The sequence below is a fragment of the Bufo bufo genome, chromosome 1 (genome assembly GCF_905171765.1).
Source record: "Bufo bufo chromosome 1, aBufBuf1.1, whole genome shotgun sequence".
NCBI classification, from domain to species: domain Eukaryota; kingdom Metazoa; phylum Chordata; class Amphibia; order Anura; family Bufonidae; genus Bufo; species Bufo bufo.
The window spans coordinates 431212106-431225792 of NC_053389.1; the positions used below are offsets into that span (position 1 = coordinate 431212106).

The following is a 13687-nucleotide window of genomic DNA, read 5'->3' on the forward strand; positions in this document are numbered from 1 at the left end:
CTCCCACAAACTTGTCTCTTTGCAGTGCTATATCTAATCCATACCAGAATATCAGATCCAAAAGCCTTAAACTGATAAATACCCATCACTCTTTACTCCTTCCTTTTCTTACCAACCTTTCTTTCCCATTTTCTCTCTTTACACTCTCTTTACTTTTTAATTATATTTTATAATGTTATACATGATATTGAAGGGATTGTTAAAAAAAAGTTAAATACGACAGATAGTTCAAGGTCATATAGTTTTGATAATGTCTGTTTGATTGTAAACAAAATTTACAAGCAACCTCAGTGCACTCAGCTCCAACGTGCCGAGGTATAGCGTCGCACTCCCAAAACAATCAACAAATACTGTGTGGACCAGGTATCCTAATAGTCTAAAATGTAACTTTTACTAGATATGCCATAAAACAATGAATAAATAAAACACCAAAAACAGTGAGCAAGTCAGAAAGACTGAATCAATATCAACACACCCAAATGTTGTCTGGTCATAACATGAGGTCCAGTCTTATCACCTTCAGACTGGTCACAATATTAGTAAGGTACAGTCTTACCGCCTCCAGACATGTAGATAGCAGGTGAACATCAGGTGTGTGATTAGAAAATATCCTCAAAATGCAGTGGCAAAGGACATTAAAGACTGGTGTTCTGGTTATGCGTGTCAAGAGCAGCTACACAGTAGTGACCCTAATACTAATTTCCTCATAGTTGATAAATAGGAGGGGGGCTAATACATTAACTGCCTAGCAGAGACAGAGCACCAGCCCCGATAGGAGCGACCCTATATGGTACCTGTACCTAGTAAGGGGCCTATTCCCTATACTTGCCCTCACTAATTCCCTACATGCCACACTTCGTCCCTGCTATGGGACTCATCAGGGGAATATGTTTAGTGAAGTTTAATAGTATAATATCGCATCTACTCCTATAAAGGGGTGGACACAGTCTGACAGTGGTCCTGCTGTGTCCAGATGTGCGGAAGGGTCCCGTACATCTTGCCGCCTCACCGTTGGTGTAACTAAGTGGGGAGAAGTGGGTTCTCCCCACTTAGTTATACAAACGGTGAGGCAGCAAGATGTACGGGACACTTCCCCAGATCTAGACACTGCGGGTCCACAGCACGCGGATCAGCAACTCGTGGTCAATCTCTTTAATACAAGAATATGCGGCTCAACGCGTTTCGGGGAAGACATAAAATCCCCTTCATCAGGAGAAATTACAAAACAGGTATGAGTAGGACACATATATATAAAAACAAACATGAATTGAAATTCCCGCCCGAATGACATCACTTTCAGTTTCCGGGCAAACAGGAAGTGGTGCGTTCCACTGTGGAACGCATATTGCATATTAAAATATAAGTGGTGGCCGTACATAAAATGATTCCAATTCATACATAATACATTTGTAGGAGGGCGAGGGCCCGATTCAAAAGGCCAGACATGTATGGACATCTGCACAAGAAAGAAAGCGGCGTTTACTGGAAGGCAGGGAGACACGGAAGTACAATGAATTCCGGTTGGGACCCGGTGAAACTCACAAATGGAACGCATGAAGGCCCATGCGCATGCGCTCCAATGGAACGCACCGGGTCTCATGCGCTCCAAAAGCCGAGAAACAGGACGGCATCCTGGTGGGAACACACACAGGTGGAAGCGGACCTGAGCGCTACTTGTGTTCAGGGGAGCGGGGCATTATAATAAATGGAGGGGATTAAATATACTTAAAAGCGCATCTAAATATAGAATGTGCATCTATATATAAAGAAAGGGGTAAAGTGAGTCGGGGGTCAAATATATCTCATATTTAAAAAAGACCCCGAAAGGGTAACTCCAAAGACAAACCCAAAATGTAAAAGTATATAAAAATATATAACAGTGCCTGAATAATGTTGGAAGATAAACACGGTCATGATAATAAGGGAATGAATGAATGATAAATAATATAACAGTACCTGAATACGATTAAAAGATAAAAATAATCATAATAAATAAATAAATGAACGGATAATAAGTTATACGCGACCTAATACGCAGGATCCAACAGGGACATGTTAAGAGCTACCCATCCTTACTGAGAGTTACGCCCCTTGAGTGGATCCCACAATCCTACCAGACATTATGTAGAAAAGAAATGTTTTCGATTTTCAAACTCAATACTCTCACCCCTTTTGGTCTTAACGAATCACTTGAACATATGAACTACTAAGGATACTAATTTGTTGATTGTTTTGATTAGTTTATCATATATTCTATTGGGACATACAGTATATGTACGTCTTAATGGATTATTCGTGTTTTTTTTTAATTCCTTTGACAACGCACATACCCTTATGACAAGTACAGATAGATACTGTTATTTTATGATATTTTATTCCAGTTCACTCTATTTTTAGTCTGACATTTGCACATATCTGTTTTATTAGTCGGAGTAGCTTCTTACCATGTCCCTGTTGGACCTTGCGTACTAGGTCGCGTATAACTTATTATCCGTTCATTTATTTATTTATTATTATGATTATTTTTATCTTTTAATCGTATTCAGGCACTGTTATATTATTTGTCATTCGTTCATTCCCTTATTATCATGACCGTGTTTATCTTCCAACATTATTCAGGCACTGTTATATATTTTTATATACTTTTACATTTTGGGTTTGTCTTTGGAGTTACCCTTCGGGGTCTTTTTTAAATATGAGATATATTTGACCCCCCACTCACTTTACCCCTTTCTTTATATATAGATGCACATTCTATATTTAGATGCGCTTTTAAGTATATTTAATCCCCTCCATTCATTATAATGCCCCGCTCCCCTGAACACAAGTAGCGCTCAGGTCCGCTTCCACCTGTGTGTGTCCCCACCAGGATGCCGTCCTGTTTCTCCGCTTTTGGAGCGCATGAGACCCGGTTCGTTCCATCGGAGAGCATGCGCATGGGCCTTCATGCGTTCCATTTGTGAGTTTCACCAGGTCCCAACCGGAAGTCATTGTACTTCTAGTCTCCCGGCCTTCCAGTAAACGCCGCTTTCTTTCTTTTGCAGATGTCCATACATGTCTGGCCTTTTGAATTGGGCCCTCACCCTCCTGCAAATGTATTATGTATGAAATGGAATCATTTTATGTACGGTCACCACTAATATTTTAATATGCAATATGCGTTCCACAGTGGAACGCACCACTTCCTGTTTGCCCGGAAACCGAAAGTGATGTCATTCGGGCGGGAATTTCAATTCATGTTTGTTTTTATATATACAGTACAGACCAAAAGTTTGGACACACCTTCTCATTCAAAGAGTTTTCTTTATTTTCATGACTATGAAAATTGTAGATTCACACTGAAGGCATCAAAACTATGGCATCCACACATGTGGAATTATATACATAACAAACAAGTGTGAAACAACTGAAAATATGTCATATTCTAGGTTCTTCAAAGTAGCCACCTTTTGCTTTGATTACTGCTTTGACACTCTTGGCAGTCTCTTGATGAGCTTCAAGAGGTAGTCCCCTGAAATGGTTTTCACTTCACAGGTGTGCCCTGTCAGGTTTAATAAGTGTGATTTCTTGCCTTATAAATGGGGTTGGGACCATCAGTGGCGTTGAGGAGAAGTCAGGTGGATACACAGCTGATAGTCCTAATGAATAGACTGTTCGAATTTTTATTATGGCAAGAAAAAAGCAGCTAAGTAAAGAAAAACGAGTGGCCATCCTTACTTTAAGAAATGAAGGTCAGTCAGTCAGCCGAAAAATTGGGAAAACGTTGAAAGTAAGGGCTATTTGACCATGAAGGAGAGTGATGGGGTGCTGCGCCAGATTACCTGGCCTCCACAGTCACCGGACCTGAACCCAATCGAGATGGTTTGGGGTGAGCTGGACCGCAGAGTGAAGGCAAAAGGGCCAAAAAGTGCTAAGCATCTCTGGGAACTCCTTCAAAACTGTTGGAAGACCATTTCAGGGGACTACCTCTTGAAGCTCATCAAGAGAATGCCAAGAGTGTGCAAAGCAGTAATCAAAGCAAAAGGTGGCTACTTTGAAGAACCTAGAATATGACATATTTTCAGTTGTTTCACACTTGTTTGTTATGTATATAATTCCACATGTGTTAAGTCATAGTTTTGATGCCTTCATAGTCATGAAAATAAAGAAAACTCTTTGAATGAGAATGTGTGTCCAAACTTTTGGTCTGTACTGTATGTGTTCTACTCATACTTGTTTTGTAATTGCTCCTGATGAAGGGGATTTTATGTCTTCCCCAAAACGCATTGAGCCGCATATTCTTGGATTAAAGAGATTGACCACGAATTGCTGATCCGCGTGCTGTTTGCCATCCTTATCGCACCACTAGAGAGCTGACTGCAATCTCCACTATACTACAGGTGATCCCGGCCCAGGGGGATTTTGCCCCAGGTGTCTTAAGCTTTATCCTGGTGGCAACCCCCCAGTGAAGTGAGTTAAATGGAGTTATACTCTGGAATTGCTTTTAATCAGATGTTAATTGTGTATGTGTCTTATGTTCCTTACTATTATTACTGTAGGTCATAATTTGATCAATTGGCACCCCCAATTAATTTAACTTTACTACCACCATTATTGCATCTCTTTTCTGGGATTTAATACTCCACCAGATTTAGCGTGCACCCTATCCTTTGGGTCACCACAAACTATTCTTCTCTATGTGTGTGAAAGTGGCGCTGTCTCTCCGTTTTTGTTGTTGGCCAGTTGGTAGGTGCCTTTTGCGATGCCTTTCTCCTGACTATCAATTTATAACACTCGTCTGATTACCAAGTGCATAGCTCTTGCTAACACTACCTCTAGCTGCCTTCTTCACCACCTTGTTACCCTTCGTCTTTTTCTCACTTGCTTCCATCACCTCTGGCGCCCTGGTTTTAACAGTACTTCTGGGTTTTCATAGACCCAAGTAACAATTGTTAACCTCCTCCTCTCTTTTTTCCTCTTCTACGTGTCCAATGTAGGAAAATAGTGAGGGCAAGTATAGGGAATAGGCCCCTAACTAGGGACAGGTTCCATATGGGGTCGCCCCTATCGGGGCGGGTGCTCTGTCTCTGCTAGGCAGTTAATGTATTAGCCCCCCTCCTATTTATCAACTATGAGGAAATTAGTATTAGGGTCACTACTGTGTAGCTGCTCTTGACACGCATAACCAGAGCACCAGTCTTCAATGTCCTTGGCCACTGCATTTTGAGGATATTCTCTAATCACACACCTGATGTTCACCTACACGTCTGGAGGCGGTAAGACTGTACTATACTAATATTGTGACCAGTCTGAAGGCGGTAAGACTGGACCTCATGTTATGACCAGACAACATTTGGGTGTGTTGATATTGATTCAGTCTTTCTGACTTGCTCACTGTTTTTGGTGTTTGTGTTTTATTTATTCATTGTTTTATGGCATATCTAGTAAAAGTTACATTTTAGACTATTTGGATACCTGGTCCACACAGTATTTGTTGAATGTCTGTTTGATATAAAGATTTATGTTAAGCAAACAATAATATGTAAAATATAACAATTTGTAATATGTTCGCATCTGCATTGGAGGCTCCATTCGGAACCTCTGTTATCATTAAAAATAGCTGATAAAAAAATCCTGCATGAACCCGATCGGATCTCATTATTAAGTTAGGTTTGGCTCTGTCTGCTTCAGTTATGTGCCGAATCCGGCACTTCAATTATTTTCATTGTTTTGCTCTCATATTGGAGCAGAAAAACAGAAACAAGAAATGCTGATATGACAGAGCCCTGAGCCGCATTGCTGGTACCCCGAGTGATCATCTGTAATTTTAAGGAGAACTTGCCAATGTTCAGTTTCCCTGCAACAGGGGAAATGAAGCATTACATGGTGCCCAGTGAAATTATCGGATTGTTGCTGCTGTTGCCTCTGGCTAATTGATTCCAGTTATAACTATAAGAATCAACTTTATTAAAAAGGACCTTTCATGTATTTTTTTGTTTAAAGGGGTTCTCTGGGAATTAAGAAAATAAAAATACGTAAATATTACTTTATTATACAGTAAATACAGGTGAAACGTTAAAAATTAGAATATTATGCAAAAGTTCATTTATTTCAGTAATGCAACTTAAAATTTGAATATTGTGAAAAGGTTTAATATTCTAGGCTCAAAGTGTCACACTCTAGTCAGCTAATTAATCCATACCCCCTGAGCAAAGGGTACCTGAGATTGTGACTTTAGGGTTTTCATAAGCTGTAAGCCATAATCATTAGTGTTGAGTGCGAATATTCGAATAGCGAATTTTTTTTTGCGAATATCGGCACTTCGCTAATTCGCAAATATTTCGAATATAGTGCTAGAAATTCGCTATTTCGAATATTCGTTTTTTTTTTATTGTTAGATTTTTTTCTTCCCAAAAGTAGTTCTTACCTGTCCTTAGGATTCCTGGCTTCCTGGCTGCTCCAGTCAGTGCCCGTTGTCGCTTCTGCCGTCTTCCTTACTCATGGAGCGTCCCCATCACCATGGGAACGCCTCCATACTAGAATGTACTGTCAGATTTGAGAATTACGTTGAAATCGCAATGCGATTAATATAACTTGAAGTAATCGCATTGCGATTTCAACTTAGCACTGCTATATTCCATATTCGTTAATTCTAGCCTAGAATTAACGAAGTTAACGAACGAATATGGAATATAGCAGTGCTAAGTTGAAATCGCAATGCGATTAATATAACTTGAAGTAATCGCATTACGATTTCAACTTAGACCTGGTTTACTATGGTTGGCTTGGTATAATTAGCGAAGATGACAAATATGACAAATGTATTCGTCATATTCCTCAAAACGAAGTTAACAAAATATTCTCCATCTTCGTTTTAGCTCCATATTCGTCAACTTCGCTAATTCTAGCAATCAAATAGGAAGGTTGACTATAGAGACAGCTGTGTTTAATTCGCTATGCGATTATATTACTTTGCTTTTTTTTTTATAAATAGAATTATTATAATACTTGAAAATTATTATAATTATTCTATTTATAAAAAAAAGCAAAGTAATATAATCGCATAGCGAATTAAACACAGCTGTCTCTATAGTCAACTTTCCTATTTGATTGCTAGAATTAGCGAAGTTGACGAATATGGAGCTAAAACGAAGATGGAGAATATTTTGTTATCTTCGTTTAGAGGAATATGACGAATATATTCGTCATATTCGTCATCTTCACTAATTCTAGATATTAAACCAATAGGAAAGTTGCATTAAGTTAAAATCGCAATACGCGATTATTTAAATCGCATATTAATCGCGATAACTAGAATAATGACGAATATTCGATTTAGAAGAATATGAGACTAATATTTTAGCGAATATTCGTGAATTTCGTTGAAATTGAATATGGCACCTCCCGCTCAACACTAATAATCATCCAAATTATAACAAATAAAGGCTTGAAATATCTCGCTTTGCATGTAATAAGTCTATCTCATATGTTAGTTTCACCTTTTAAGTTGCATTACTGAAATAAATGAACTTTGCACGATATTCTAATTTTTCGAGTTTCACCTGTATATTTCCAAATACCTTTTATTAGTTATAATGGCTCATTTTGTTTAGGGAGCAATGATTAGGGGAAACAAATTCTGTTCTAATCACACATCAGGACAAGTTACTTCACAACACTGAGGTAAAAAGCTGCCTCATTCTCCTCTCTGCTCTGCTTGTCAAGGATTATGACCCTGAATACAGTTTAATTATATTTAGCTGAATCTTTGTGGGAATGGAGCTCATGAGGAGACATGAAGTACAGAGAGAAAGGACAAAGTGTGGTAATGTGGGGCTGTGGTGATGGAGACTGCATACAAGAACTGCTGCTCATTAGCCACATCTGCTCATGAACTACATTCCTACAGAGATTCACCTAAAGATCTTGTCACGTGCCCAAGGCAGATCTCTGGGAAGTCATGCAAACAGGACACAGGCAAAAACAGACCAGGGACTAACAGAGTAATTTATTACACATGTAATAAAAGAACATGACAGTAAAATATATTCAGTTTAGGCAATAGTGGTAGCACTACCACAGAACCAAGTGTATCGGCAGACCAGAGGCAAAATCCAGAGGGCGAAGAGCCAGTGAGCCCCGTTCTTTACAGAACCCCAGGTGGTGGGGATGAACTGGGCCGAGGGCTCATTGGTCGCACAAACAGGAAGGTCATGGTACACTTGGTCCCTACCTGCAAAGAACCACGCAGCGGAACAGACAACAGAACTGGAACCCAAGAAAACACAGGACATGGAACAGACAACAAGACTAACGGGAACCAGCACAGAAGCAGGTACAGAAGATCAGACAAGGCAAGGACAAGGATAACAGCAACATCACAGGACAGGTACAGAAGATCAGACAAGGCAACAACAACAATGCATTAACAGGCAACACCAAAAACAAGGGCAGATCACAAAACCCCCTGGGTCAGCAGTAAGGGGCAACACCCAGTAAGACACAAGACAGACTGAACCTCCTGGGTGAGCAGCAAGGTGCAACACCCAGCAAGGCAGAAGCTAAACTGACCTCAAGTCCCACAGTTCACAGGTAAAAATAGCTACATAATGAGGGCACCTGATAAGCCACACCTAGGAACAGACCAGGGAAACTAAACCCCATCAAAGCCAGGAGTACCAGAACCATAGAACATGCAATCACAAGTGTCAGTTTACACCAGACACAGAATGTTGCAGCCAGCACACCCTAACGACAACCAGCATACACAGGAGTCAGTCTGCAGCCAGTATGTGAGGGAGCCTGCAGCCAGCCTAGACGGCACCAGAGACAGGAAATGCACAGAGATGCAGATACGGGAAGTACACACATTCACGGTGCAAAGTTCACACAAGACACCGCAGCCAGCACACAGCCCCAAGCAACTAGCATACACAGGTGTTAGCCTGCAGCCAGTATGCGAGAGGGCATGCAGCCAGCCTACACGGCCACAACTGTCACAGTGAACCGCACCATGACAGATCTTATCATCTGTATTCAGGATCATAATCCCTGACAAGTAGAGTGGAGGATGAGGCAGCTCTATAGATCCATGTTGTGAAATAACTTGTCATCCTGTGTGATTAGGATAGGTTTTGTTTGTACTAATAGGACGGCGGCCATTTTATTTCCCCTGATGATTGCTCCCTAGACAAAACAATCCATTATAACTAATGTAAGGTATTTTGGAATATATTTATAATGAAGTAATATTTAAGTATTTTCATTTTTTTAATTCCAGGAGAACACCTTTAAGTACCTTTACTTGAGGGGTATGCTTTGCTGATGCTGCCATCATAGTTTTTTTCCAATACCTCTCGCTTGCTGTGCTGTGCCCCCCTGCAGTTTTCACGCCCAGTATGTTAATACTGATCATCAGTACAGGAATGAGGAGATGCCAGGGATTCGCAGTCAGTGTCTCCTTCTTCCTGGGTGTGCTGAAGACCAATCACAGCAGAGAGCGTCACAGCCAGGGAGAAGGTGAGCTGTTTTTTCTCCCTGGCTGTGATGCACTCCTCTGTGATTAACATACTGGGCGTGAAAACTACATTGGAGCTCAGTGGGGAAAGCAAGGGGTATTTGCAAGGACATTAATGGCATATGACTAGGATATGCTATCAATGTCAGATTAGTATGGGTCCTATCTCCGGGACCCTCTCCTATGTGTGGCCTGCCTTCGCTCAATTCTATGAGAGCTCCAAAAATAGCCAATCACTTGCTTGGCTATTTCCAGTGGTTCTGTAGTAGTAAATGGAGAGGTGGCCGTGCTGCTGTGGCTTTCTCTCCATTCACCTCTTCTAAAATTAGCCTACATAAACACAATATAGGAGTTTTCCTATCCAGGTCCAGCACCTGTGGCCAACAAACTTGGCAAAGTGCCTGGAAATATCAGCCAGGGCAGCTGCAGAAGGGGAAATTTAGCATTACAAGGTGATTGTTCAGAAGAATACCCATTCATGTAAAGAAAATATTGCTCCAGAACAGGAGCTGCTCACAAATAAGGGCTTTCTATTGTGGCTCATAGAAGTGTTGTTCTGAGCAGGGATGATGTCCATATGCCCTAATATGAAATATAGAGAGTGATTGTCTTCCTGAGTCAACTCCTTTAAATATTATTTTACATTTTTTTTTATCATTTCTATACTATTCAATAAATTACTGATATATGAAAAGACATAAAGATGAAAGTACCAGTATTTGGAATCTTAAGACGTCCTCCTAAAAAGTTGAAGGTACCATATGCCATATTACTTGAACCACGTGGCAGGGTGCGGAAATAGTTTTGGGTGGATAGTCTTGGTAATGTGTGACTATGCTCCCTTGGTAAACCTGGACCCATAGGTGGCAGAAGATGTCCATTGGTTAACTGGAATTTGTTACCACCATCTTGTCGTAGGCACAAGGATCCCTGATAGGTCATTGTTGCTGTACTGAGATCAGGCTGAATAGTTAGTAGGTGAGCTTGGCCTAAAAAAAAATAAATGTAAAAAATGTTTAGTTCCCAAAAATGTGATTAAATATGCCAGTGTTGAACATTTAGTGATTAACCTGTACATAAATAATTAGCCATTTATTGATCTGACATTTAGATTCAAACCGCCTATATACTTAAAAAGAAAGTTAATGTGAAGTCTTTGAGGAAAGATTTGTGTATGCAAATGACCACTTTAGTGGTGAAGACTTTGCATAATTGCTGTTGCACTACTTTTATGAAATACAATGATAATTACTATGATAATTTCTAGTTGCAGCATAACAGTATGAATATATTAAAATAAATCTCCAGACTTTTTTTTAATCAGGATCCGTCAAACTATGCTTAAAATCTTACTTATCCAGGATCTTACTATGTGTAACAATTGCATTTGGCAGCCGCCAGCGTGCAGCGCATCCTGCTATTTACCTCAGTCGAACTGCACACAAGGCTCCTCCTCTCCGCTACAGGCTCCGGACCCGCTTTCCTGCACTGTAGCAGGCAGCAACAGCTTCAGTGGCACCTTGTAGGATCCGCACGCGCCCTGTTTCTTTAAGGGTTAGTGCACACCCCTGATTCCGCCTTCTCTCCAATCCCGGCCAGGCACCACCTTTATAAGGGTGCTTCCCCCTTCCTGTGATGCCTGAGCAATATTGTAGTTTTCTACAGCGAAGGTTCCAGCTCGCTGTTCCTGTGTTGTTATCCTGCTTCCGACCTTAGCCTGTATCCTGACCTCATCTCTGCCTGATTCTCCTGTACCTCGCTGCTCTAAATGATTCGGATTGTCGACCACGTCTCTGTCTGCTGTTCAGCTTGTTACACCTGCTGCACCTGAGCTATTCAGCTCTGCTTAATCACCAACTCAGCTCTGATTTATCAGACTCTGATGCTGCGCTTCTTCCATCCAGCGACAGCTCGCTCCACCTGCCTTTATCCCCAGCTGATTGCACAAGGGCGTTATGGCCTGCTCGGCCAGCTGCCACTTAGCCAGGACCATTCTTGCAGTAGCGACCTGGTGTTTCCCCTGCAACTAGGACCAGCTTCTGCATCCTGGAGCGTTACATAAAATACATGTCTGCCAATTCAGGCCTGTCAGCAAAATTCATATTTTACAGTTTGCTCAGGCCATGGACCTCGCTGGCAAGTCCAAGCCTGTGGTGCAAGATTTATACCAAGAGCTACAATGCCAGAGCGAACGCCAAGATGTCCTTCTGCGGTGTCTGAACATTATATCCGCCGCCTGGACGCGCTATCTGCACCTGCTCCTGCCGTACCACAAGCCCCAGCAACTCCTGCAAATCCCGTTGCATCGTATTCACACCATGGCATTACTGCTGTCCAGCTGCCTTTGACAGTGGGACAATACGCAATTCAGTTCCGTACTCTGTCCGCAGAACTGTCCTGGAATGATAAAGCCCAACAAGCCGTATTCTGGGAAGGACTTAGCGACCGTATTTAACATGAACTTGCAGGAAGGGACCTTCCTGTCTCTCTGGACGCTTTGGTCACATTGGTCACACGTATTGACGTGCAATTTCGAGAACGTTTCTCTCAAGCCGCAAGGGCGAGGTGGACATCTAGACTCGCACCTGTCTTCTAGAGGACTGTTCAGACTCCTGCTGCGGTTCCGCCTGAACAGCCTATGCAGGTGGAACGCCTGAAGCTATCCGATCAGGAGCGCCAGCGGCGGCGAGCAGAAAACTTGTGCCTCTACTGTGGCGGAAAGGGTCACGTTGTTCGTACCTGTCCCCAGAAGGCGGAAAACGTCTGCGCCTAGGCTCTATGGGAGAAGTGACCCTAGGTAAAAGAGACAATTCTCCCAAACTTCTTGTTCCTGTAGTCTTGTCCTCTAGGAAAACCAGCATATCTGTACCTGCCTTCCTGGATTCTGGCGCAGCCGGAAATTTTGTTAATCAAGCCCTGGTGACCTAGTGCCAGTTATCCACTACTCATCTGGCAAAGCCTCTGGTGGCAACTATTGTAAATGGACAACCCCTGCCCAGACCTATTCAGTTCATCACTGCTCCTGTTAAACTCCTGTTGGGGGGCTACATTCTGGAGAAATATCTTTATATCCCCCGTCTTAGACTGGCGTATGGGGGATATTCTCCGCTCTGATCCTCAGTGCCATACTTCCTGTCTGTGGTTCGCCCAACGTCTCCTCATCCGGTCCCTAAGAAACTGTCAGGTCTGCCTCTGCAATATGTGGCATATCAGGACGTTTTTTGTAAGAAGAGGGCTGAGACTTTACCACCTCATCGGTCCTATGACTGCCCGATCGATCTTCTACCTGGTACTTCTCCACCTCGCGGAAGGGTTTATCAATTATCTCTGCCTGAGACTCCGACTATGGCCGAGTATGTTAAGGAAAACCTCAAGATGGGATGTATCCGAAAGTCTACCTCTCCGGCGGGCGCTGGTTTCTTCTTCGTGGCCAAGAAAGACTGGTCACTTAGTTCGTGCATAGATTATCGTGGGCTGAACAAGATCACGGTCAAGAACAAGTACCACTGCCTCTGATTTCTGAACTGTTCGACTGTATCCAAGGCACCCAGATATTTTCTAAGTTGGATCCGAATCCGTGAAGGCGACGAGTGGAAGACGGCGTTCAATACCCGTGATGGCCACTATGAGTACCTGTCATGGCGTTCGGCCTATGCAATGCTCCTGCAGTTTTTCAAGAATTTGTGAACGATATCTTCCGGGACCTGTTGTACAACTGTGTAGTGATGATATTCTCATCTATTCCTCTGACTTGACCACTCACCGGAAGCAAGTGCGCCTGGTTTTGCAGCAATTAAGGGAGAATGGTCTGTACGCTAAGCTCAAAAAGTGTGTCTTTAAGCAGTCCATCTTATCCTTCCTGGGATACATTGTTTCCTGCTCTGGTCTGCAAATGGACCTCGACAAGGTCTCAGCCGTCCTGAACTGGCCTCGTCCTCAAGGTCTCCATGCCATTCAAAGGTTCCTGGGGTTTGCCAACTTCTATAGACAGTTCATCCCAAATCTTCCCTCACAGCTCCTATTTCTGCTCTGAGGAAAAAGTGGTGGATGCAAAGAAGTGGACCCCTAAAGCTGAGTCGGCTTTCCTGCGTCTCAAAGACTGCTTTGCTGCTTCTCCTGTTCTCTGTCATCCGGATACCTCCAAACAGTTCTTCCTTGAAGTGGATGCTTCCTCTATTGGAGCAGGTGCCA

The 13687-nt window shown here is 42.3% G+C and overlaps 1 protein-coding gene across 1 annotated transcript in view; it reads right to left on the bottom strand.

Moving 5' to 3' along the window:
- Positions 1 to 13687, bottom strand: part of UNC5A (unc-5 netrin receptor A) — a 526348-nt gene that overhangs the window by 81970 nt on the left and 430691 nt on the right. The window contains exon 8 of the mRNA XM_040406692.1: positions 10210 to 10485. Within this exon, the coding sequence (XP_040262626.1) occupies positions 10210 to 10485 (276 nt within the window). The remainder of the gene's footprint in view (positions 1 to 10209; positions 10486 to 13687) is intronic.